This window comes from Sturnira hondurensis, unplaced genomic scaffold (assembly GCF_014824575.4).
Source record: "Sturnira hondurensis isolate 20B ecotype Veracruz unplaced genomic scaffold, ASM1482457v3 Scaffold0019428, whole genome shotgun sequence".
Classification (NCBI taxonomy): domain Eukaryota; kingdom Metazoa; phylum Chordata; class Mammalia; order Chiroptera; family Phyllostomidae; genus Sturnira; species Sturnira hondurensis.
The window spans coordinates 379626-406948 of NW_028092059.1; the positions used below are offsets into that span (position 1 = coordinate 379626).

General features: G+C 34.9%; 1 protein-coding gene across 2 annotated transcripts in view; it reads left to right on the plus strand.

Moving 5' to 3' along the window:
* Positions 1 to 27323, plus strand: part of ARHGAP15 (Rho GTPase activating protein 15) — a 630630-nt gene that overhangs the window by 307997 nt on the left and 295310 nt on the right. Inside the window, exon 8 of one of the 2 annotated variants that reach the window (XM_037027857.1) lies at positions 119 to 248. In XM_037027857.1, the coding sequence (XP_036883752.1) occupies positions 119 to 248 (130 nt within the window). The remainder of the gene's footprint in view (positions 1 to 118; positions 249 to 27323) is intronic. The other variant, XM_037027858.1, reaches the window with a different exon arrangement.

The window sequence follows — 27323 nt, forward strand, 5'->3', positions numbered from 1 at the left end:
AACCATTATCTTATTTTAGATGTCCCTTTAGATATAACATCAAAATAGACCCCCAAATTATTTTTTGAATTCCTTCTTCCTTGTAAATTTGTTCTGACCAATTATTTGGTGTTTCTAGCCAAAGGATCCAAGTAGTCCATCAAGAAACCTGGAATTATTCAAAATCCAGAGATCCTCCAGTACTGACTTACTAAGTCACTATGAGAGTGATCTGAAAGAACAGAAACCAGAGCACAGGAAATCTTTAAGTAAGTATTTGTCTAACTTGCTCATTTTGAATTTTGCTAACTTACTTCATTCCAATGCAGTGCTTATAAAATATAAATAAATGCATGAAACTGAGACTTGAGCCAAACTCATTCTACTCATGGAAGACGCGTGGCCTTTCTGGCCAGGGATTCACGCACTGGAGGGCAGCCTGGGCATTTTGCTCACATCAATGTTGGTCATGCCTTTTGAGAAAATAACTGTTCCTAGGTCGTGGTCTTTGCTTACACCAAATATCTGAAGCTCTGAGTAATAGCCATGGCATTCAGATTCGTGACTGATTTTGAGAGTGGGAAATGTCAGGCATCTCCAAACCTTGGTATGCTGACTATTTGATTGCCATACTTTAAAAAAATGTGAGGGACCATCATGGTTGGTGCAACTTAAACCAACAGACTCTGCAATTTTCCGTATTTTCAGACCCCCCAGAAAGGCTTAGAAATATGGAATGTGAATTAGATGTTCTTGAGGGTCACATGTAGCTCTAAGAGAAATGAGTTTGGAATAAAAAGGACCAATCTCGCCATTTATATCATGATCTTGAGTGTATCATAACCTTTTCCAACCTGCTTCTTCCTCCATAAAAGGGGGTTATTAAAAGGTGTCAGTCACACTTACCTCAGAGAGTTGGCTTGAGTTTCAGCTTCCTGAGAGAAGTAGATATCTTTGGAATCAGAGAAAACCAATTTCCCCAAAGTCTGAAAAATTATAGTACCTCTCCTGTATTATCTGCCTAGCTACTCCAATCATCTCATTGGCCATTTTTCTGCCATTTTCTCTGAACAAAATTAAGTATATTTACATATTAGCTTTTTTAATTTAGGGAGAACTCAGTAAGTTGAGAAGGGATGCTAATAGAATATCTACATATGTACATAAGTATATATTTATATAATTATACACATGTGTATACACACATATATTTGTGTGCATTAGGAAAGATTATATATATACATATATAACACACATGCACATTCATACATATGTGAGGAAAAAGGAAATAGTCATATAGAAAGAGGAAAGCTATTCGTATGGATAACCTATCTTCCAAAGCTAAATAATTGGGAGCCTAAAAATATAGAAATAGCATGATAACTTTAAGTAGATTCACCCTTTTAAAAGTGAGTCATTATTTTAAGAACTCTTCCATAATTTCAACAACTGCTAGATGCATATCTAGTAAGCCAGTTGTTTTAAGTTGCAATTTAAAATGATCAGTGTTAATGTCTTCAACTTCAAAGCACTTCAACAGTGCTTTGCAAGTATGTTGTGGAAAGTTAGCATTACATTTAAAAAGATTCTTCCACATGATGATACAGTTTGGAGTTACGTCACTTGAACAGTTCACTGTAACTCCACTGGTCACTGTCCCCTTTTACTTCATATGGGATCAGACATAAGATAAGATTTTGGAATTAGAATTAAATTGTGAGCATATAGTTTATGTTAATTATATAGCCATTTTGAAGTATATATAAAGGATGGATGAGGTAATGACCAGTAGATCTGGAATCTCAGATAAAAATTTCTGCTTGACAGAAGACCTCACACATTTCTAAAGCCTGGAGCTTGGGAAAAAATATAGGTCTGTAAAAGTGTGTTTGAGAAACATCCAAGCAATGGATTCTTTGTTTGGTAATAGCCTCATGAAATGTTTTAGGATGATACTGGAGGTAAAATTTATATAGACAGAATACCACTTCCTCCTGTTTAGAATTTATTTTAACTTTTTAAAAAATTTGAATGGTTTGTATGTTTTTATTGAATGTGTTGAGGTGAAATTGGTTCACAAAACCATACAGTTTTTAAATGTATAACTCATCAAAAAATCATCTGCTCACTGCATTGTGTACCCACTGCCCCAAGCAAAGTCTCTTTCTATCCCCATTCCCCCTCTCCTTGCCCACCTATGCCTACCCCCAACCTCCCCTTTGCCTCTGGCTACCACCACACTGTTGTCTGTGTCTTTCTGTTTTATATAAATAAATAAATATGTGTGTATACATATTTACTTAATTCCTTCACCTTCTCTCATCCAGTCCCCCAACTCCTCCCCTCTGGCAATGATCAGTCTGTTCCATGTCTCCATGCCTCTGTTTCTATTTGTTCACAGTTTATTTTGTTCATTAGACTTCACATATAAGTGAGATCATATGGTACTTGTCTTTCTCATACTGGCTTATTTTACTTAGCATAATAACCTCCATGTCCATTCATGCTGTTACAAAGGGTAAGAGTGCCTTCTTTTTTACAGCCATGTAGTATTCTATCATGTAAATGTCCCACAGCTTTTTTATCCCCTCATCCATCGATGGGTACTTGGACTCTTTCCAAACCTTAGGTGTTGTAAATACTGCTGTAATGAACATTGGAGGGTACATATATATTTTTTCAAATTAGTGTTTTGGGTTTCTTCAGATATATTCCCAGAAGTGGGAACATTGGGTCAAAAAGCAGTTCCATTTTTCATTTTTTGAGGAAACTCCATAGTTTTCTATAGCGGATGTACCAGTCTGCAATCTCACCAACAGTGCACAGCAGTTTTTTTTCCTCCACATCCCTACTGGCACTTGTTGTTTATTTATATATTGATAACAGCCATTCTGACAGGTACAAGGTGATGATGCTCATTGTGGGTTTAATTTGCATTTCTCTGATAATTAGTGATCTTGAACATTTTTTCACTTGTCTATTGGCCATCTGTATGACCTCTTGGAGAAATGTTTATTCATGTTTGTTGCCCATTTTAATTGGGTTGTCTTATTGGTATTGAGTAGCATAAGTTACTTATATATTTTGGAAAGTAACCCCTTATCAGATTTATCATTAGCAAATATGTTCTTTCATTTAATAGTTTGTTCTCTTTTCATTTTGATGATGGTTTCTTTTGCTCTACAAAATCTTTTTAGTTCAATGTAGTCTCAATTTGTTTATTTTTTCTTTGGTTCCCTTGCCCAATAAGCTATATCTATGAAAATATTGCTATGAGAAATGTCTGGACATTTTACTCCCTGTCTTCTAAGTAGAATTTATTTTTAATTGAGAGAGACAATTACTTGTTTATTTTGGGATTAAATTCGAGCCTGCTTAAAGTCAAAGGCAGAGACACATATGATTTGCTCTATTTAATTCAAACTATACCTAACTGTATAATGATCTTAAATTCACCATTTTCTTTGTAGTTCAAAAATAATGATTGCTAGCACTTACTGTTCACCAGGCATTGTTGTAAGTTCTTGTCTTATACTGACTTAATCATACCACTAATCCAATGAGGTAGGTAATATCATTAATCACATTTTATAGATGAGGAAACAGACATGGAGAATAAAGACAACTTGTACAAAAAGAAGTTATAGAGACAAGTTTTGAAGTTAAGCAGTCTTATATTAGAGCCTATACCCTTTACCATTACACAACAGTGAAGAGAACAAATGAAAGTAAAGTTAGTTTATCAACCTTGGGTTTGGGTAGAAAGACTATATTAAAACGGGATCCATAGAAATCACTAAACTGAAGCAGGGACCAAAAAAACATACTAACAAAATAATTAAAATGAGATCTTTACTTTGGACTTTGATATCACTATTAAAACAAAAGGGTCATTTAATCTTTATGCCAGCCCTAATTTTAGAAAATGTTTCTTTTCTTTTTCGGTGCATATTTAGAGTTGTAAGATTTCATTAGGGCTAGTATATTTTTCTGGAATGTAGGATACAGTTAATAGCCATCTATCACTTTGAATTAAGTATATTCAGTATTTATGTGTTCATTTTTATTTGAAACCCATAGTGACTGACCCATCTACACAGTATCAGACTATACCCTTGCAATACTAATAGGCATGTTTATAACAGTGTTTTAAAATTGTTTTTCAAGTAAGACATATGCTGTGTGTAACTCCTTTGATCTATCCTAGATTTGAACACCCAAACTTAGTGTCTTAAAATATGTGTTCAGTTTTATGTCACTCTCCTGAGATGAAATAATTATGTAGAATTAGCGATTCACAATATCTCCTTCCTTATTAGTAGTCCAAGCACAAACTTTCTTGCCAGCTAGCTGTCTTTGGCTTCCTGTGCCCTTCATGTTCCCACGAGTTTTGTCGCCAAGATTGTAGACAGATAAAGCCAGAATTACTTTTTTAAAGGCATGTGAACATCATTAGCAGCTAACAGGTGGTCATTTCATTGTCCAGTTTCTCTGTATAACATAGAAAAAATATGTACTCTCAATGAGTGAATTCAGAAAATTAAGTGCCTAAAAATACTTTCATTTTTAAAATATGTTTTTAACCTGCCAACACTATTAAGTACAAATCAGATATTTTAAGATATCAGTTGAATCTAAGAGAGAAGAAGCCAGAAAATTCAATGTAGGGCCAAATCACTGTGGGAAATTTAAGACACCAGCATGGGATGAGAATGGGAGAGCAGCTCTCCGGGGACGGCTATTACGGAAAGTGCAGAGTCAATCAAAGAAAATGTTAACATAGTTTTCCAGTTAGAGAGAAGTGTCTTCCACTGACAGCAAAGAGGAAGTCCCAAATACGAATCCTCCATTAAATAAACTTGGAGGGGCTTCATCACCATTCTTAGCTTCACTTCCTAAATCTATAAAAATGGGTTTAATAGTGTCCTTGAAGGATCATGTGAGAATCTGAAATTAGATATGTAAATACTTTGCTCACAGCAGGCACTCAATAAGTAAGAGCTCTTATTATTATCCTCTATGTCCCCAAGCAGATGGTATCAAAATAGGGCATGAGCCAAGGGTGGTGTCTGATGGGAGACTGGAGCAGGGCATATATACTTGACATCCGCTCTTGGAGTGTAGAGAAAATAGAGGAAATGAGCCAGGATTGGAAATGGGAGCCATAGCTGCAAAAATCTAAATATGAGCAGCTGGTCTTTCCCCTGGCGACTCCCCAGGTGAAAATGGCAGCCAGGGCATTCTTGGGAGCAGCACACCAGGAAAGCGCAGGAGGCAGCAGGAGATACACTTGACTCTCTTACACCCAGAAGAACACGTCATTTAAGAGGTTCCAGCTGATAAAAAGGATTCAGCCTCTAGCCATTTCACTGTTTCTTTAGACAATAGCTCTACTTTATTTATCCATTCATGTTTTCATTAATAGGTATTCCTGAAGGTGCACAGCAGAAATTCTTGATTTCACTTATATATGCTTTCATTTGTTTAAATATTATTTTTCTATTTAGTTTATGCTTTACAAGTAATATATCACATATTAATCAATTGCTAAACTGTAAAGATTACTTTTATAAACATTCAACTTTTTAGCATTACAAATAAGTATTCCCAAATGAATGTGATTTAGAGGAATAATATCAAAAGTTAAGAGAACTAAAAGGAAATGAGTTTCCCGTTACTGTCTTTATTAAATTATAAAAAGCAAACATGTTCTGGGTGAAATCCTAAAAGTATTTATAATACATATAGATTTTCCAGTTTGATAGCCCTTTCATAATGTGTATAATAAGGGGGTATGTACCAGACCACATGATAAAGATAGAAATGGAAAAATTGGCTTGAGATATTTACACAATGTAGAAAATAAAAATGCTTGTGAACCTGTAATAATATATTTGTTTAAAAATTTGTCTGCAAAGAAAACATGATCATGACAAGTGAAAAAAAGTGTGATTGAGAAGGCAGTTAATTTTTGTACCAATCTAAGTAATAATAAATAATACTGATCATCAACAACTGTTAGTAGAATATGTTGTCAAAATCCAGTTGTAAACTGGTTGCTCAGACCTGAACATATTTTCACAAGGAAACCACATACAACCCATAGAGCACACTTGAACCTTACATAGTCATTTAGACTGTTGCTTCTAGGGAACAGATCACTCTGCATTTGCTGGTCCTCTGACCATGTAAGTTAAGACTTCCCAGTAACATTGCTTTCCTTCTGGTTTCCTTTTCCTCCTCTCCTACTCCTGCACCAGCTCCACCAAAACTATTAGGATTCTCAGAACAGCTCTGGCTAGGAGGGTCCAGAACTCTTCAAATCTCCAGTGGTGGTGGTGAGGGGATGCTGAGTCTTCCAGCCACAAGAAATAGTTGGAAAAGGAGAGAATGGAGGACTTGGGAAGAAGCTTATGCAGCATGGGTGGGGAAGTGAGTCCTCAGTAGAGGCAGATGTTTTTTGTGAGAAATGTGTGTAAGGACAGATTAAGTCTAGCATTATCCCAAATGTCAACATTTGAAGAATCTAGGTGGTATGTATATGAATGGATGAATAGTCACGACGCTATTTCTCTTCAGTATATTTGGAAATTTTCACAAATTGAAAACTGCAATACATACATACATACCCACACATGCTAGGAATTATCCATGTTCATAATTCAATAAGAGAACATACATATTTTCTAATTGCAGTTTCAAAACCTTTAATGAATATCAAATTTTCTGAATGTGAGTTACATTTACTTCTTTGTAATTAAGAAAATTTGAAAGATATTTATTATTATCCAAAATGGAAGAGTTGTATGAATGTCTTGGACAAATAGGTAGTTAGCAATTGTTTTAAACACATATTGTTAGCCTGTTCTGGAGATTCACATGAATACATACTTTAAAGTTTGTTCTTATTAAGTATTTTATTTAAAGCAGACTAATTTTGCCAATGCATGAAAATAATAAGAAAAGCCATCTGCCAAGAAAATAAAGACAATGTTGCAGAAATAAATTATATCTAGCTTTGAAGAAACAGAAAATAAATCTTTACCTAAAAAAGATTAAATGGTCATAACATTCGTGTAGAATATTATGGGTTATTGTGTTGTCAAAGAGAAGTTTCTGATTTTTGTCTCAGATGGTCAACTTCTGATTTTTTTTCTAAAACCAATATCACCATCCTGATACCAGTTTCATAAAATATCCTCCTGATAAAAGTAAATGATTGCATTAAAGTGTAAAAATAAAGGTAGGTTTGTTTGACTATAGTTATACGACAGAATATCTAAGAAATGCTTAGTATCACTTCTCTTCTGAATCATCTTTCACAAGTTAAGGGAACTTTTTATTTCACAATATTCTAGTTGATGAAAAAATGTAAGGTTTTAAATATAAATTCATGGTGTTAAAGCTGAAGGACTTAAGCATCTTAAGAAGAAAAAATGGTAAAGATTAGACACATACTTGATAATCAAGCATCCGAATTCTTTGTCAAAGCAAAATTATTCGTGAAGGTTCCAGGGCTGCAGTGAGGTTCTGCGTGACTGCAGTGATTGCTCTGAAATGCGTTCCCTAGATAGCCACGATCTCAACTTCCCTGGGACCACAGAGTGTTTTCTTAACATTCAGTTTTCCATGAATCATTTGATAAGACTTTGTTATAAGCTGAGCAAAGAATGTTCTGATTCATCTCTTCTTTCTCTTCTGAGGGGATGACCTTGCCCTCTGACCTGTAGGTGTCCGCTGTCATGTATCTTGTGTAGCGTCAGTGACTCTGAACGTCTCTCTAACCCCATCAGCTCTCAAACACGAGATCACCCCACCTCCTCTGGACCCTGGCAGTAACTTGGTGACCATATTTACCCTTAGATGAACTGCACTGAATCAATTGCTGATTTCATTAGGTCAAATGGCATTTTTCTTTCAATAATAGGCCAAGTCCAGAGGGTTCATTGCGCTAACTCTCAAGCAATATTTCCTTAGCATTAATACACTGCTGTGATTGTAAACAAAAGAAAAAGTGCTCCTTGATCTCCTCTGAAAGTTTCCCTCTGTTTATTCTATGACTCTAGAATAGGCATATATTAACATTTCCTTGTAAATTTAAGCATACAATATTTGTTTGCTCTTGTCATATCATGTCTGAAGTATTTTAGTTAAGCACAAGATTCGAGACATTCTTAGAGTGAGTCCCTATGCAGGGAAACACATTCCTTTGAATACAATGATTGCCTCTTTATGAATACAAGATTTATTTGGTGTGCTGCTTCTGGTTTCTGCAATATAGGAACAATGCTACTCTTCTTCAAAATTCTAAAAGGAAGTAATTTGCTTTTTAATTTATTTGAGTGTCCCAAATAGGGCTAATGGTATGCTTAGGAAGAAAATAATATAATCTGTGAGAATTTCTTGGAAAACAAGTTTATTTCTCATTACTCATAGTAAAGTTCACATCCATGTGAGAAAAATCTGGTATTTCTTCCACCCAAAAGCACAAATGGTATTGAATCAGTCTCTGAATTAATCTTTCTTTGATTATTTAAGTAAAACCTGAAGCTAAATACTTCTGCTACCTAATTTCCCTAAAGTGAATACCTACATTCTTTTGTCTACAAAATCAATTGTTCTAAAAAAATAGAGGCAAAACAACAGATGCAATCCTACAAGGGAAAATATAGGACTGGAATAGTTCCATCAGAGATGGTATCCTCCAAAACTGAAGTCAAAGGTGAAGAACAATTTCTAATCAAATGACTGTGTTGGAACGGCTCTGGCTCAAGTTGCTCAGTAGAACGCTCTTTATGACCTGTGTTCCCTTTTCTACATTTTCCCACCACACCCTCATCCACAATTTATGTTTCAGGAAAACTGTGTTTATAATCCCTGATATATATTTTTCTATGCTGACTTTTACCTTTAAGATCTTCTCTTTGATAAATTAATATCCTATAAGATTCAACTGGGGCCACACCCTCTCCAAAAAACTCTCAGACCTCTGTGGTAAGTTAGGAGATCCTCCCAAATTTCTGGCCATATTCAATCCATATATTTATCATAGCAATTGCTAAAGTGGGTTTTAACAAGCTAGTTATGGCTGGCTATTTGTCTATTCTAGATTTTCAGTCTCTGAATAGGATTCTATCTCTTTCACCCATATATCTGCAACTAGCAGAGTGGCTTGATATTTGAGAGCACAGTTGAACCTTGAATGACAAGTCTTTGAACTGTATGGGTCCACTTATGTGTAGATTTTTCAATAATACTGCAAATGTATTTCTCTTTCCTATGATTTTATCCACAAAACACCTTTTCTTTAGCTTACTTGAAATGTAAGAATAGAGTATAAATACATATAACATAAGAAATATGTGTTGATTTGCTGTTTATGTTATTGATAAGGCTTTTGGTCAACAGTAGGCTATTTTTGGTTAAGTTTTTAAGGAGTCAAAAGTTACATGTAGAATGTCCACTGTGGGGGGTCAGCACCCCTGAACCTTGTGTTGTTCAAGGGTCAGCTATACTCAGAAATGTGCTGTGCTAAACCGGTAAATGAATGAGTGAGGATATTCAAGTGACCATTATAATGTACTTCTTATTCTGTGCTAAAAATGAAGGTGGAACTCCTGAAACTTGTTTGAAAATAATAATGAACCATTTCATTTTCCTGACTACTTGAACCGGTTTAATATTTTAAGATCACTATTCTATCTCTCTCTCGATTTCCTCTTAGGATTGTAAATATTAAAGCAATGGTATATTTTATTCAGGTGTCACATACTATGCCTAAAAGAATCATGTACGAATAGGTACTTTACTATACAATGAGATAAAAATGACTAAAATCTTGGCAGAAGGGAAGGGAAAAATCCTAGTAGTCCCTTTGCTTAAAGCTACTGTCTGTTCAACATTGTTTAACCTGGGGAAATGTTTCCATCATGAAACCTAACCTTATATTTTGCTTGAAAGAATCACTCTGATCCATACTTACTATTGCGGCACTTCTATGGGCTTGTAGAATTTTCAAGGCTCTGTTGGAGGCAAGAAAAAAGGAGAAACTCTGTATTGTACAAAAAATTAAAAGAGTAGTTTTGATAATTTTCAGAAGACTCTGAGAATAATTTTTCTTAAGGTTGACTTATTTAAAAAAATCTAGTTTAACACAGAAGTTGAAAGGTGTTTTGTGTATGCTCTTCAAAAGGTGGTGTGGGACTGTGTCAGAAATAGGGCTCCAGCAGTCATAAAAGTTCAGAACAATGCTCACCTCCAGGATATGCTAGCTATGGGATTCAGACAAGTTCATTAAGTTTCCCAAAGTTTACTTACCAAATAAACATAATGGGTACTATTGTGTAAATATAAAATAATATAAATATATAAATATGTATTTACATATAATCTAAGGAGGTCTGAGATAATATAAATATTAGTTCTATGGAAAACATTCATGAGGTCTGTCCAGAAGGTATCCAGCTATGTAATATGAAAACTAGAGACTTTTTAAAAAGATTTTATTTATTTATTTTTAGAGTGAGGAAGGAAGAGAGAAAGAGAGGGACAGAAACATCAATGTGTGGTTGCCTCTCATGTGCCCCTACCGGGGACCTGGCCCCACAACCCAGGCATATGCCCTGACTGTGAATCAAACCAGTGACCCTTTGATTCACAGGCTGGCACTCAATCTACTGAGCCACACCAGCCAGGGCAGAGACAATTATTGAAGAAGATACAAGATACAAGAAACATTGCAGGTTGGACAATGATGTCTCAGTTCCCTTCAAATTAGTAGGCACCTTAGGACTTCACGCCGTTCTCCCAATCACCATCAGCTATTCCCATTGTATTTTCCTGAATCTCACTGATGGTCAGAAATATCCTCACTTTCAAACATTATTTTAGTTTTGGGAAGAGCCAGAAGCCTCGGGTTGCCAAATCTGGGCTGAAGGAAGCTGAGTCACCTGGGTGATTTGATGCTTTGCCAAAAAACTCTACATGAGATGTAATGTATGAATGGGCATATTGTCATGATGTAGGTGCTAATCACCAATTGCCCATAGTTGTGGCCTTCTGAATCATCCAGATAGTTTTCACAGAAGAATTTTCAAGTTTAATGCAAAATTTAGTGTAGATGCATTGCTATACTTGCTCAGTCATTTTGAATGCAATGAAGGCAACATTTTTAATGCATTTTGAAGGCAACACAGTACACATGCTCACTCAAGGGCATCTACTGCTCCCACTGACTAGTACAGTGAAGTTGTCATTGTTCACACATGTACATTCCAGTCCACTCTCCTTGGCTGCCAGGTTACATCGATAATGCACAAACCGCTCTCATTGTATTTACAGTAGCTGGACTTTTTCCAGATAGATCTCATGTACTGGATCTAAAATATCTTGAAGAACTATGTTTATTTATATTGTAATATAAGTATTAAATGTAATGATTTCCATATGGGTGTAGTATGAGCAAAATGACCATGACTTTTGTTTTTCTATTATAAATCCAATCCTGTTAACCCATGATTGCAGACTGAGACAGAACCAAGACACAGTCTTCTTGTAATTTTTGCCTGTACTCTGCCCAAATCATGAACTCTAAATTATCTGTGTCAAAAAGTCAATAGTTGTAGCCAAACAATGAAAACAACAACAATGAAAATTAAGACGAGAATAAACTACCCTCACCAAAACAAAGGGCCAAGGAACCAAAGGTCCAAACAATTTCTTAAAAGAAATCCATGAATTCCCTGGTTGTTCTAATGTGCAAATTCCATCCGAAATGCTATTTGTTCTTTATTTTCCATTTGACTCTTCTGGAAACAGACAATCTCATACGTAGCCTTACATTTGTTTTTTCTCCAAATGCAAAAATTGTATCTTATTGCTTAATGTCTTTTACTTTTATATTGTTTTGGGGTGCTTGAACTCATTTCCCATTGGCTTTTTTAGGTTGGATACCTTAATTCTGAATAAGCCACATCCTTGCTGTCCTACTTATACAGTAAGCGCATCTGCTGTGCCTGCCCAAGCAATCAAGCCCACCAGCCTGCACTTTAGTCAAGGTCTTTGAAAAACTGTGAAAAAACAAAAGTAGGTTCACAGTTTAGTTATCGAAAAAGAAAGCATAGATTCAAGCTGCAGTCTGATTAATCCCTGTAGTACTAAGAGATTTGACTCACTGGGATGAGCTGATAATGACTATTTCTAAAATTTGCTGAAATAAAGCATCATTTTTTCAGGCTCACCTTTATCTATTCTAGAAAATGAAAACCAAAATGAAGAAATAATTGTTCTTTTCTAAGTAAGAATCTTTCGCACAAATTTGTCTCTAAATGTCCAGACTTAAAAATTTGTTGGATAGTAATGAGATCAACTGAAAGAGTTTCCTCTAAATTTTAGTAGTGCCTGGATTCACTTCACTTATTAGCTTTATTATTCCAGGAGAGCTCACATAAGAACATTAATCTTCTTCCCCTCCCCCCGAGTCAGTACCTGGGTTTGTTATTAAGGTTTCAATCTTATTTTTAAATTACACATAACCGACTCCACAGAAAGGTTTGGCTGAGAACCCATATGATTTTTGCTCAACTCATTTTTATTGAACAAAATCCAGAATTTTTGTCAAGAAGCATTAGATGTTAATCACATGTGAGTGGGATCATTGAAATTTCCTTACCTTCCAAAGAAGCAGGTCATTATGGAATCAAGAAATGAGCTCACACTCTGGCTGGTGTTGCTCAGTCGGTTGGAGCGTTGTCCCATAGACTAAAAAGTGGCCGGTTCAATTCCTAGTCAGGGCACATATCCCAGTTGTGGGTTCAATCCCTGGTAGGACACCTACAAGAAGGCAACTAACGGATCAATGCTTATCTCTCACATAAATCTCTCTCTCAAAAATATCATCAAGTGAGGATTAAATGAATATTTATATTCACCTACAAATATTTTTAAAGAGGCAAGGTTAATAATTTACAATAATCTTTACAATTCCATAAAAGAAATTATTTTCATAAGTCTTAGAATAAGATTTTAACTGTTACATGAAAAACATATTGTGATATTTTAATGTATTATGTTGTGTTATTATAGGTGTGACTTGTGAACTGAAAAAAGAAATGTTTTCTGATGCAAGACTGAGAGGTTATTGTTTCCAGCATGAATAAGTTTACCCATTAACTGTTGTAATTATATTCTTTACATGGCAAGTAGAGTCTTTATTGCTGAAATATAAATTTCAGATCATTTCTTAATTATTATACTCTTAACTGTGTAAAAAATTAGAGGAGAAATGCATATTTTACTCTGGAGTTAAGAACAGTTGGTGACAATTTAAGGTGAGTCAGTTAAGGGAAAAAACTGAAACAAACCTCTCTTCTGAACTGCTGCTGCCTTCCTCCTTCCTTTTCTCAAAACCACTTCTCATCTCTGACTTTGAAACCCAACAGGTTAAACTTGGTTCTTATTGCAGTTGGCTAATCCCTTTCATAAATCATGCTCAAGAGCTGAAATAATTTGCACATCATTTAAAGAGTATTTGCTTTGAAATATTCACCTCAAGCCCTTTTGTATATCCTTTCTCTCTAAAGATTTGTAGTATTTGTTTTGTTCTCTGAGGTATAAAAGACCTGGATAAACTTTATTCCTGTTGTTTCAAGATTAGTTAACGAAAATGCATATTAATTCAGCAGGGACGGGAACAAACCTCAATAAAGATGATCATACACGTGCCTCTCAGGAATAGCAAAGTACAAAATGTTAGTCTTCAAATCTCCTTGGACTTGCTCAAAAGAGCATTGAGGGATTTAAATTTCCAGAATATGTCTACAAATGTATTTTCTTTGTTGTGGAGAACAGGAGCTGTACTGATTATTTTTCCCCAGAAAATTGATTCTAATTGGTATTTGAACAAAAACTAAGCTATCTACAAAGTGGCTCTTTGAGAATACAAAGAAAAACAGCCACAGACAAGGTAAATTTAATGCTAAAAAATTATATACCTGATAGACCACATTTTTAATTTAGTTAATTTCTAACCTCAAGTCCTCAAATAAAGTTTAATAGGAGAACATCTTTTTATTTTCATAATAACAATTTGACCTCATAAAATCAGAAGTTAACATATTAGGCAAACTTCCATGATACTTTTACATGTGTAAATTCAAATTTTCAATTTTCTGGCAAACTGGGGAAAAGATGCCTATGCCTCCAAATAATATATCCAAAAAATGACTATGCTTCCCAAATAATATATCTATTTTCTATGTCAAGAGTTGCCTTGTTCTGTTCTTAAACTGAAAATGACCATAAACTTTGGCACTTAAGTGCTTATCCGGAAATGACTAAGTGGATTCAGGAATAATAAATCACTCATATGGATCCAGCCACCCACAGTCCTGTTCCACTTCTCTTCTTTACAACTGTAGTTAATAGACATTTCTACAGTCCTTGGGGTGCCAAATTTTGCACCATTAGGAAAATCTGCAAGTGGCTTGATTTATCTTCCTCACTCAGTTAGCTAAGACCCAACTAAGTAAAAATCAGCAGGAATGAACTGGACTTGTTAACTTTTTAAATAGGGAGATGCAACAATTACAGCTTTCCTCCTTTGCCACTTCAATTTACATTGGATGTGAAGCCCCTTGTGAAAAATATTCAGATGAGATCTCAAATTATAGGCGCATGGCTGGATGATGCTGACTCTGAGTTTTCGTTATGCACAGAGGATTGTCTGCTGTTTGCAATTAATCCAGACACAATCCTCTTGATATTTTGGGAGGAATGTGGAAGAAATAGCCATTTTATAAGTTGTAAACTCCTAAATTACCCTAAATTAGAGACACTATTAATTGGACATTTAGATATAGATAGGATCTGCTTATTGTGTAGGCTCATCTTCCCCTGATGGAGAAATCAATTAAATATTTAGGATGTGGAATACCTTCCAGGTTGGATAATGCATTTCATTTAAATTATGGTCTTTCAATGTGAAACATTAAAGGGGATCTTAACGGATGGAAGCACATTACTGTCTCTTGGACTGGGCACATTAACACTTTAAAAATGAATGTGCTTCCCAGGATTTCCTATTTGTTCCACCAGCTGCCTGTCGATGTGCCAGATAAACAGTTTAAGGATAAGTATGTAAAAGATACACGTATAACATTCTGAGTGCTGAGGTTCACCCTTGTAGGAAAAGTCTCCAAATGTGGCTCCTTTGGGTAGATTTATCAATGCCTTAGCAATCTAAAATAAGAGGTCTTATTTGATCATGAGAGAGTGAGAAGAAAAATCAATAAAGGGATATAATTAGCATTCTCACAAAGATATTCTGTGTATCTGTATCTAATCTTGTATCATTTCTTCCTAAAATCTGTCTTAATAAATAACTAATAAGTATCACAAGAAAATATTGGGACAACGTGGTAGAATTTAAAATAAGCTTTCCCATTATAAAAATATTTGCCACAGAGACAATCCTTTGATTTCCACCCAAGGACCATTACTATGCCGAATTTATGAACAGGACCATAAGAACAAAGCTCTCCTGTCCTTATGTTATAGAAGTATGGTTGGTGTAGAAGGTAGTGAGAATATTAGATTACTTGCCAGACTATAGGCCTTGTTCCAAGCAGTGTGCATGTTCTCTCTCATTTAATCCTCTCAATACTATGAGGTATAGTGGTCCTATACAATCATTCCCTCTTGGGTAACAGAGGACCTGAGTGGTTAATCTTGTCCAAGGTTGTCCAAGGTTGTCCAAGGCTACTTGTCCAAGGTTACAAAGCTAAGAGATGGCAGAGTTAGTATTTGAAACTGAACATTCGGACCCCACAACTTGGAATCATAACCACTGTTTCATGAGGCTTTTAGGTTCTGGAGTGAGGCTGAAGGTTTCTGCAGCTTACTACCTCTGTAAACTTTCAGCCAGGTACTTAACCTCATTTAGCTTCTGTTTTATAATCTTGGGAATGTCAATAATGATAATACTACCTCACCAAGTTGCTTGGAAGCATAAATTAGACTACCTATGTGATTTTTATAGCAGTGTTTGGCACAATGTAAGCACTCGGCGAATGTTAATAATAACATTGGTAGAAATACTCTATTTTCTCCCATTGTACTTTGCAGAGTCCTCCTCACTTGATTAAGAAAGGTTATGTTAAAGATAAATGATAGAAATCTCTAGAGATTAACATATTTTCAAAAATTCCTGTAGATTTATTGGGGGAAATTTTATATTGAATGACTTATAAGAGATTACAAGCTTCCTGAACTGAGTAAGACATGCATCCTCATTAGTTACCATTTATAAAATTTTTGATTCAGAATTGACATAAATATATTATATTAGCTTACTTAGAGAAAACAAATTTATCCAATCATAAAAGAGATGATGAAGATAGGGTCAATTTCTTTGTTTCTAGAGCAGACTCCTCATACTAAATCTGACAGAGCACATGTTTCAGTTCATTTGCTTTGCTTCAGAAGACAGCAAAAAATTTAGCTAGCTGGTATAATTATATAAATTGGATGGTTATATTGAGGAATTTAAACATTGGCAATAGAATACAGAATTACAAATTTCAATGAAGTTTCAGGAATTTAACTGAAAAGAAATTACTGATCAGCTTTTGGGGGGGGGAATAAACAAAAAAGGAACAAATTGATTCCTTCAAAGTTGGGGAAAAGAATGTTCCAGAAGCCTTCCCTTCTAATCACTGTCATTGAGAAGCCCTAAGACCTCTTATTTGTTAGTAATTAGTACCTAGACCTCAGGCTCAAATACTAAAGACAACTGTTATTTAAAGGGTTTTTCAGGAAAGTTAAGACTTAGTTGGAATTCTTTTTTATCTGCCCAAGTTCATTGTAAATCAGGGGTGAATCCTATGCAAATACCTTTATCATTCCAATGCATTAGAAATCTGATTCATTACCACTCCACACCTCCATCCACATACCTGCAAGTCAACTGTGGTCCAAAAATATTAAGTGGAAATTTTCAGAAACGAACAATTCAGAAGTTTTAAATTGTGTGCTATTTTGAGTACTGCAATGTTATCTTGTGCTGTGCTCCTCTGTCCTTCTCAGGATGTGAATCGTCCCTTTTCCAAAATAGCCACTCTGTATACACTACCCACCCATTAGTCTCTCAGTACCTATCTTTGTTATCAGATTAACTATGAGGGTATAGGCAGCACTTACTGTGTTCAACTAACCTTTATTTTACTTAGTAATGACTCCAAAGCCACTCACATAACTTTGATGACTGTATATTATTATAATTGTTCTAATTTATTATCAGTTGTTATTAATCTTTTCATATGCTTAATTAATAAATTAAACTCCACCATAGGTATGCATGTATAAAAACATAGTGCATATGGGGTTTAGTACTGTCTGTGCTTTCAGGTATCTACTGGGGGTCCTTTGAATATATCCCCCATGGATAAGGGATGGCTGCTGGGTTTAAAAACTACCAAAATATTCAACATTTGACTGGGGAAACAACCTGATGAGCAGCCACTCTATACTTGCTTGTTTATGCTTTTATTTGGAGGTCTTATAGAGGAGTTAAGCTCCTCATTTACTCTTAAGCTCAGTGCATTTCTTCCACAGAACACGTAGAAAGAAAAGGACTTACACGGAATGATAATACAGGAATGGGACCTAGGCCCAGTCAGATAGATTAGTCAATGAACTCTGAAAACCAATGAAGAAACAAGTTACATAAGAGCGATACCCTTCCCAATGTTTATGTTACCTTCATAATACAGAGGGATTAAAATTTCCTCTGTACAATAATATGTTGGTAATATTAATGGATTAACTAAGATTAAAATGATCTGGGGACTGAGGGAATGCAAAATAATCTCTAAAAATATGGAGTCTATGTTTGAGGTCTAAGCAAAGATGCTGTAAACTCTAAAGAACCAGCGTAGTGGAGAGCAAGCATTCAGTTCACACTTTCCCGTCACAGGCATTTATTGAGAAATTGTTTTGTTCATGCTCTTTCTGAAGTACTAAAATTGAAAAGGTTCCAAATATTTTCAATTCTACATTGACAAAGAATGTTTATGACATTTTAATAGACATTCCCTATTCTTTCTCACAATAATCTCATTTAATGATAAACATACACATAAAAATACTGTTAAAATACATTTGCTAGATTTTAGCAACAAAATGAACATGATGATGACTGGTTATGCATGCTTTTGCAAAGTACTTTGATTAGATTTATCTATCTTTGAATTTAGTAGAAACTTTGCTTTTGCATTAAAAATAAACTCCCATGTATGACAGGTTAGGTAACACCATGACTATGGTCCACTAAGAACTTATAAGCTAAATTTAATAAATCAAAATGCTGCAAATTTGGGTCCTGATGTCTTTTTTCCAGTGTTCTAGAGGCTGGAGTTATTGCCTAAGTTGCACTAAGAATAAGAGTCTGTCACTTTTTAGTAATAGAAACAGTGTCAAAAGACCGACCGCCCAGCTGTTAGGAAACAAGTACTATAATTAATTCCGGATTAGGGCAGCTCACCTGGTTGTTTAGCTGCAGTTTAGTGATGAAAGCATTGATGCGAGAGCCAGATGGCCAGGGCATAAGTCTTGGCCCTGCTAATACCATTTGTATGGCCTACGCAACATTTTCTCATAGATTTGCAGTAGACATGAAGTCAATTAGCCCGAAAAAATGCTTAGGACACTGCCTAGAATAGAGTAAGTGCTCTTGAAGTGCTCTAGTTATCCATATTAGTGACTTCTGTTAGACTAAATAAACCTAACAGTCTATATGACCTGAATAACTTTAAACCCAAAATGATAAAATTATAAACCACAGAGTGGCAAAAGATAGAGGTGGCAGAAAAATTAGAATAATTACAAATGAAATAATTTTGAATTTTTCACTGGCTTAGCCATTAAAGTTGAATATATCAGGTAATGGTATGAAGTAAAAAACAAATATAAAGTGATATGGCTACATTATTTTCCAAAAGTTAAACTATTTTTCTTCCACATGGGGGAAGAACTTTGATCAATCTCTTTCCATATTAATAAAGAAAGCATAAACATTAGATGTACCATATGCCGTTTTAAGCACATAACATGTATTTTCTCATTTCTGATCTTTAAAACATGCTATATTATAGGCATAATTTGGCATTTATTTGAGGAGGAGAAAACATAAGTATTTTAGTTTTGTAGTCCAGGTAAGTTAAGCAGTCTAACTCAGAACACATGTTGCATCTGTAAGGCTTTGAAAAATTTTGTTTTTATTTTCTCTCGCCTTTAAGTTTTGCTTGTTAATATGTATAAATAATTATATTGTTAAATGTTTTTGTGCATGTGCTTTGAAAGACAAAGATTTTATCCAGATATAAATGCATATGTGTGCATATGTGTGTGTATATATATGTATACATATGTATATAAATAAATTTTAAGGGCCATATTGACAGATGGAAAAAGCACAAATGTCAAAGAAAGTTGATTTAGAAAATAATATATAATAACAGAAATGAAACTCTTTCATTTATTGATTTAACAGATGGTGAGTTAAAAAGTAAAAACAAAATCTTAAAATGTAATTTGATTTTTAAAATTAGTGAGATTATTTTCTAAACTTGTTCAGAAATTTGTTGATTTCCAATTATATTTTAAAAGACTTTAACCTTTAAGTTCCCAAATAAGTTGCTTCATTCATTTGACAATTACAGTTTATATATCTGCATATACATATTTAGTATCAGAATACAAAATACAATTCTAGATAAATGTTCATATGATTACAGTAGGTGTAAAAACATATCTTACTTATTTTTATTATTGGTTAATAATATATACTAAACTTTGTACCCTATGTGCATATACTACACATTATTATTAAATATCTAAGATAATATTTATTATTATTCATGTACTAAATCTACAAATAAAATTTAAAAAAACATTCTAAATGTACAAATTATAAAGAAATATGATCTGGTAAGAAGTAATATACAATAAAAAGTGAAACTGATAACAAGATATTAAAGAAAATTGCCCAAGTTACTTGTTAATTGATTATTCTTATAGTCCCTTCAATTGCTTGTGTCCTAAGGAGTAGTCCAATAAGTACAAAATTTAATAGTATGTGACCAAAAAATACTCAGAAGCAAATCTATAGTATTAAATGTTTTAGTATTAAAAAGAAAGAAAAACAATTCCTAAGAAATATGTAGTAAGTAAAAGAAATCTAAAGGTAGAAATGATAAAATTAAGATAAACCAATTAATTAAAAAACAAAAAATTACTTGAACTAAAGGTAGTTCTTTGGGAAATAAACAATCTTATTAAGAATGAAATAAAATTACTGAAAATATAATGTAAAGTAACATAAAGTGCAATTCAGTGAAATTTAAAATGTGAAGCAGATGCAAAAGTTAAATCTCAAGACAATTGTATATAAAATTTCATTCTAATAGATTGGGAACCAATTAAATAGGTTACTTTGAAAACATATAGTCAGTGTAACTCAAGAAATCAAAATATCCAAATAATACATTTTTTGAAATCTGCCTCAAAAATGTTTCAGATCTAAGAATTAACTGATCAGTGATGTCAGTGTTCTAAATGATAGGCCACCTTCATTATTCCAAAGTACACAACTAATCAATAAAAAAAATTTTAAGATATACATATAACTAAGGAACAAAAAATACAGCAACAGACAGCATTGCACCACCACTGCAGCCACAGCTGCCATGAACAGCAGAGGTGGTCAGCACAAGAGGGCAAACACGGTAAGAGCTTCAATCCCGATTTTCTAAGAAGATTCTCAAGGAAGTGAACTCTGGAGACCAGCACACAGACTCTTCAAGCACTATTAGCAGTGGGTTCAGAAAGCAATAAAGGGAAAGAATTTTCCTGTTGAAGAATGGTGGTCATAGGCCATGGGAAAGCAGAGTATGAAAGTTGTTTATGTCCTTAACAATGGAAATGGACTTTGCAAATCTTGCAGTTTAGAACTCTGGATTTTGTCAATTAGGATTACTCCACTTGGTGTGTAGTTTAAGAGACAGGAATTTTTTTTTCTCTTTCCTAATGTTTTCCTCTCCTCTGTGGATTAACCATCCCTCACTGATTTGAAGCCAAGACTCAATTGTTTTGGCATCTCATTAGAAAACAGAAGAATGTGGGGAAATGATGGTCGCAGTGCTTGGCCTGTGATCTGCTTGAGATTATATGAATAATGGTAAAGTTGTTATACTTAGTCTGTGATCAACTTGAGATAATTTATATAAATATTAGTACACTTGTCAGGATGGTAAAAGCCACCTGACTTCTTAAATTTGGGTGTTAGGTACACCATTCTACTATATATATTTGTTGTTGTTGTTTTTATTGTATTTTTCCCATTACCATTTAGTCCCTTTATACACCCTTTGCCATAGCAGTCTCCACACTGTTGTCCATGTCCATGAATCATTTTTCCTTTTTGCTCAATCCCTCCACCCCTAATATGCCCACTCCTGAGCAGTCATCCTGCTCTGCATCTGTGAGCCTGTTCCCATTTTCTTTGCTTTTTCAGTTTGTTCATTATATTCCACATATGAATAAAACCATATGGTATTCGTCTTTCTCTGACTGGCTTACTTCACTTAATATAATGTTCTCCAGGTCCATCCATACTTTTGCAAAAGACAAAATTTTCTTCTTTTTTACAGCCATGTACTATTCCATTGTATAAATATCCCATAGTTGTTTTGCCCACTCATCTATTGGACACTTGGGCTGCTTCCGCATCTTAGTGATTGCAAATAACACTGCAATGAACGCAGGGTGGCTTATATTCTTTCAAGTCCATGTTTTGGGTTCCTTTGGATATATTCCCAGAAGTGGGATAGCTGGGTTGAAAGGCAGATCTATTTTTAATATTTTGAGATATCTCAAAATATTAAATACTGCTTTCCACAGTGGCTGCACCAGTCTGCATTCCTACCAATGGTGAATGAGGGTTCCCCTTTTCTCCACATCCTCACCAAAACTCGCTGTTTGTTGATTTATTGATGATAGCCATTCTGGCAGGTGTGAGATGATATCTCATTGTGGTTTTAGTTTACATTTCTCTGTTGATTAGTGACATTGAGCATCTTTTCATATGTCTATTGGTCCTCTGTATCTCCTCTTTGGAGAAGTATTTATTGGAGTCCTTTGCTCATTTTTAATTGGGTTGTTTGTTTTTTTGGTGTTGAGTTTTGTAAGGACTTCATAAATTTTGGATATTAACTCCTTATTAGATGTATCAGCAAATATGTTCCCCATTCTGCAGGTTGTCTTTTTATTTTGTTTATGATTTCCTTGTGGTGCAAAGACTTTTTAGTTTGATGTAGTCCCATTAATTAATTTTTTTCTTTTGTTTCCCTTGCCTGGTGAGATATAGCTGATAAAATATTGCTATAAGTAATGTCCAAGATTTTGCTGCATGGGTTTTCTTCTATATCATTTTTATGGTTTCAGGTCTAATATTTAAGTCTTTGATCCATTTTGAATTTATTCTTGTATGTGGTGTAAGCAGGTGATCTATTTTCATTTTTCTGCATGTATCTGTCCAATTTCCCCAACACCATTTATTGAATAATTTGTCTTTAGCCCTGCCTTGTCCTCTATCTTAAGGGAGATGCTTGTAGGTTTTACCCATTGGGTATGATGCTGGCAGAGGGTTTCTCATAGGTTATCTTTATTATGTTTGTATATGTTCCCTCTAATCCCACTTTCTTGAGAGTTTTTATCATAAATAGGTGCAGGATTTTATCAAAGATTTTTTCTTCATCTATTGGTATGATCATGTGGTTTCATCCTTCATTTTTTCTCATTATACAGTTTTTTAATGTTGTTTAATAGAATATTGTGGTTTTCTTTGCAAAATTATTTTCCATATGTGGTTACAGTGATTTCTGTGTACTTCAAATAATTTTGGGTTTCATATATAAAGAAGCCTAACATCTGTAGTAATAACAATGATCATTTTTGTTATCACTCTTTTGTTATTAAACTACCCAGTCCATAATTTGTAGATGAAAAACTTATCACTTCCTTCATAACTTAAGTAATTCAAATATATTTTGATGTTCTTCAACAGCTGTGTCTCCTCAATTTCCTAACTACATTTTTATTTTTTTAAATTTATTTATTTTAATTGTTGTTCAAGTACAGTTTTCTGTCTTTTACTCCCATCCCAGCTCATCCCCCAGTGCTCTCCATCTCCCTCCCACTTCCACCCCCCTTAGTTGTTGTCCATGTGTCCTTTACAACATGTGCAAATCAACTATTGATTTGCAACAATCTTGCATTCCCAGAATAAATCCTACTTGATCTTTTTGATGTGTTGCTGTTTTCAGTTTGCTAATACTTTGTTGAGAATTTTAGCATCTATGCTCATCAGGAATACTTACCTATAATTTTCTTTCTTTGTAGTGTCTTCATCTGGTTTTGGAAGTAGGATAATACTGGTCTTATAAAATGAGTTTGGGAGCCTTCCCTCTGCTTGAATTTTATAAAATAGTTTAATAAGGAGAAGCATCAATTCTCAGAATGTTTGATAAAACTCACCTGTGAAGCCATCTGGTCCAGGGCTTTTGTTTCATGGGAGTTTTTTTGATTACTGCTTCAGTTTCATGAGCTGCAATCTGTCTGTTCAGATTCTCTGATTCTTCCTGATTTAGTTTGGGAAAATTGTGTGTTTCTAGAACGTACCCATTTTGTCTCGTTGTCTAGTTTGTTGGCACATAGTTGGTCAGAATGGTTTCTTACAATCTTTTGTATTTCTATGGTATCAGTTGTTACCTCTCCTCTTTCATTTCTGATTTTATTTATTTGAGTCCTCTCTCTTTTTTTCTTGATTAACCTGGTTAAAGGTTTGTCAATCTTGTTCATCTTTTCAAAGAAACAGCTCTTGGATTTGTTGATATTTTTGTATCATTTTTAAGACTCTGTTTCATTTACTTTTGCTCTGATGTTTATATCCCTCCTCGGACTCACTTTGGACTTGGCTGTTTTTTTCAAGTTCCTTTAAGTGTGAAGTTAGATTGTTTATTTGAGCTTTTTCTTGTTTTTTGAGATAGGCCTACAATGCTGTGAATTTCCCCCTTAGGATTGCTTTTCCTGTGTCCCACAGATTTGGGGTTGTTGTATCCTCATTTTCATTTGTTTTGAGAAATCTTTTGATTTATTTCTTCATCTTGTTGCTGACCCATTCATTGTTTAATAACATGTTATTTAGCTTCCATGATTTTGCGTGTTTTTCCCTGTTATTCTTGTAACAAATTTCTAGTTTCACAGCATTATTGTCAGAGAAAATGTTTGATATTTCAATCTTTTTAAATTTATTGAGACTTGTGTCCTAACATGTGGTCTATTCTAGAAAACATTCCATGTGCACTTGAAAAGTACTATGACAGACTTCTGTCAATCTCTCCCTTTATGTCCGTCAGGATTTCCTTCACATATTTAGGTGTGCCTATGTTGTGTACATAAATATTTTCTAGGGTTATATGCTCTTGATTGATTGATCCCTTTATCATTATGCAGTGTCCTTCTTTGTCTCTTAGTATAGCCTTAATTTTAAAGTCAAATATTGGATATAAGTACTGCTACCCCAAGGGATATTTCAGCATTCAGGGGGTTCTGCCTGAGAAGTGTGGGGTCTAAACCTCAATCTGGCCTTCTCAGCCTATAGCACTGGAGCTGGAAAGAACCCAGATATCACCCAGCTGTGAAAAGTAGGAGGGTTTCTGTCTGCTAGGGAGAGACAGACTATGAGACACCCTTAAAGGGCCAGTGCACAAAATCTGGTTTGCAGCCACTTACCCTGGTCTCCAGCAGAGGGAGTCCAGAGTAGACTAGAGATGCTTGAGGAGATCTTTGGGGCTGGCAGTTTGGGTAGAGAATTGAAGGAACAGCTGCCAGGATCCCTGTGCTGAGTCATTCCCCATACTGCGGAAGCCATCTCTCCCAGACAGAGAACTCCTCTCTTAATGGTATCATCTTGAGGGGAAGCAACAATCTCACCCACAGGAAGTACTCTGTCTCACCCTGTGGAGCTTAAGTTGCTGATTACAATTTGAGGCTATATTATTAATTAGTTTAGCAACTAAAAAGGATCTCTGGGAGCTCTAGCAGACTTTAGCTGGCTGATGCTGATAAAACCCAGCCCTCGTTTGCAGCCTGGTTCTTTCTGCACACAGACAGGCCCAGCAGAGGGAGCCTCACACTGTGGATCACTGATAGCTACAAACAGGTTGATCAAGACCAGTCACAAGCAGTGTCTGACAAAGGCTTACCCCAAAATCATTGAGGATCAATCGAATAGACCCCATCTGAAACAGACCCCACATGAAAGAACACAGAATTCTCCAGAAGAGCTAGATGAAATGGAAGCAAGCAATTGATTACACAGAGAGTTTAGGGTAATGAATATAAGGATACTCAACAGCATGAAAAAAGATACAGAAGCTATATAAATGTACCAGTCAGAAACAAAGAATGCAATATCTGAAATAAATAATACACTGAAAGAAATAAAGAGTAAGTTAGATGAAGCAGAGTGATTTGGAAGACAAGGTAGAAAAAACACCCAGGCAAAGGAACAAAAGGAAAAAGATTTTTTTAGAAAAGAGGAGCGCTTAAAGAACATTTTGGATAAAGTGAAGTGTAACATCTACATTATGGGAATACCAGAAGGAGAAGAGAGTGAGCAAGTGATCAAAAACCTATTTGAAAAGATGAAATCCAAAGACCTACATCCAAGATTGCTTTTTCCAGCAAAGCTTTCATTTAGAATGGAAGGACAGATAAAGTGCTTCTCAGCAGATAAGATCAAATTCAAGGAGTTCATCATCACCAAGCTCTTATTATATGAAATGTTAAGGGGATTTATCTAAGAAAAAGAAGATGAAAAATATGAACAGTGAAAGGACAGCAAACTCACAGTTATTAACAACCACACCTAAAACCAAAGCAAACCAAGAGGACAGCTAGATCAGGAGTGGAATCATAGAAATAAAGAACACATGCAGGGTTAGCAACAGGGGAGTGGGAGGAGGAGAAGGGGGGAGAAGGTACAGAAAATAACATAGACAGTAAGTAGAAAATAGATACGGGGGAGGGCAAGAATAGTAGGGGAAATATAGAATCTAAAGAAGTTGAGACACGTGGTCATAAACTAAAGGGGAGGAATGGTGGGGGAGGGGGTGTGCAGGTTGAAGGAGAATGAAGGTGAGAAATAGAAAAACCGTAATGGTATAATCAATAAAATATATTTTTAAAAAACCTACTTGAAGAAATAATGACTGAAAATTTCCCTAATCTGGAGAAGGAAAAAGTTGCACAAGTCCAGGAAGCTCAGAGAGTCCTCAGAAAAGTTGGACCCAAAGAGGCCTACACTGAGACACATCATAATTAAAATGAAAAAACTTAAAGACAAGGAGGGAATCCTAAAATCTTCAAAAAAAAGCAGGTAGTTACATACAAGGGAGCATCGATTAGACTGTCATTTGATTTCTCAACAGAAACACTTCAGGCCAGAAGGGAGTAGGGGTGAAATAGTCAAGGTGATGGAAAGAAAGGACCTACAACCAAGGCTACTTTACCCAGCAAGGCTGTCATTCATATATATATATATATATATATATATATATATATATATATATTTTTTTTTATAATAAAATTTAAAATCTANTCACTCAGCATAATGCTTTCCAGTTCCATCCATGTTGTTGCAAAAGGTAGGGGCTCCTTCTTTCTTTCTGCTGCATAGAATTTCATTGTGTATATGCACCATAGTTTTTTGATCCATTCATTTACTGATGGGCACCTAGGTTGCTTCCAACTCTTGGCTATTGTAGATTGTGCTGCTATGAACATTGGGGTGCATATGTTTTTTGGGATTGGTGTTTTAGGTCATTTAAAATTGAAGAAGAAATTCGGAGCTTTTCAGGCAAGAAAAAGTTAGAGGGGTTGGTTAACGCCAAACCAGTACTGCAACAAATGCTAAAAGTCTTGCTTTAATAATAATAAGAAGGAGGAAAAAATAGAAAAAATAGTCTAACAATAAAATGTCACTACCTATTAATAATCACCTTAAGTGTAAATGGCTTAAATGCTCCAACCAAAAGACAGAGGATGGCTGAATGGATAGCAAAACAAGACGCATATGTATGTAGTCTCCAAGAAACACATCTCAGATCAAAAGATACACACAGACTAAAAAGTGACGGCATGGAAAAAGATATTTCATGTGTATGTTTATTTTCTAATGGAAGCAGTTGGCTAGATCTTTAGCCTTCAGAACTAATGATTTGAAAATC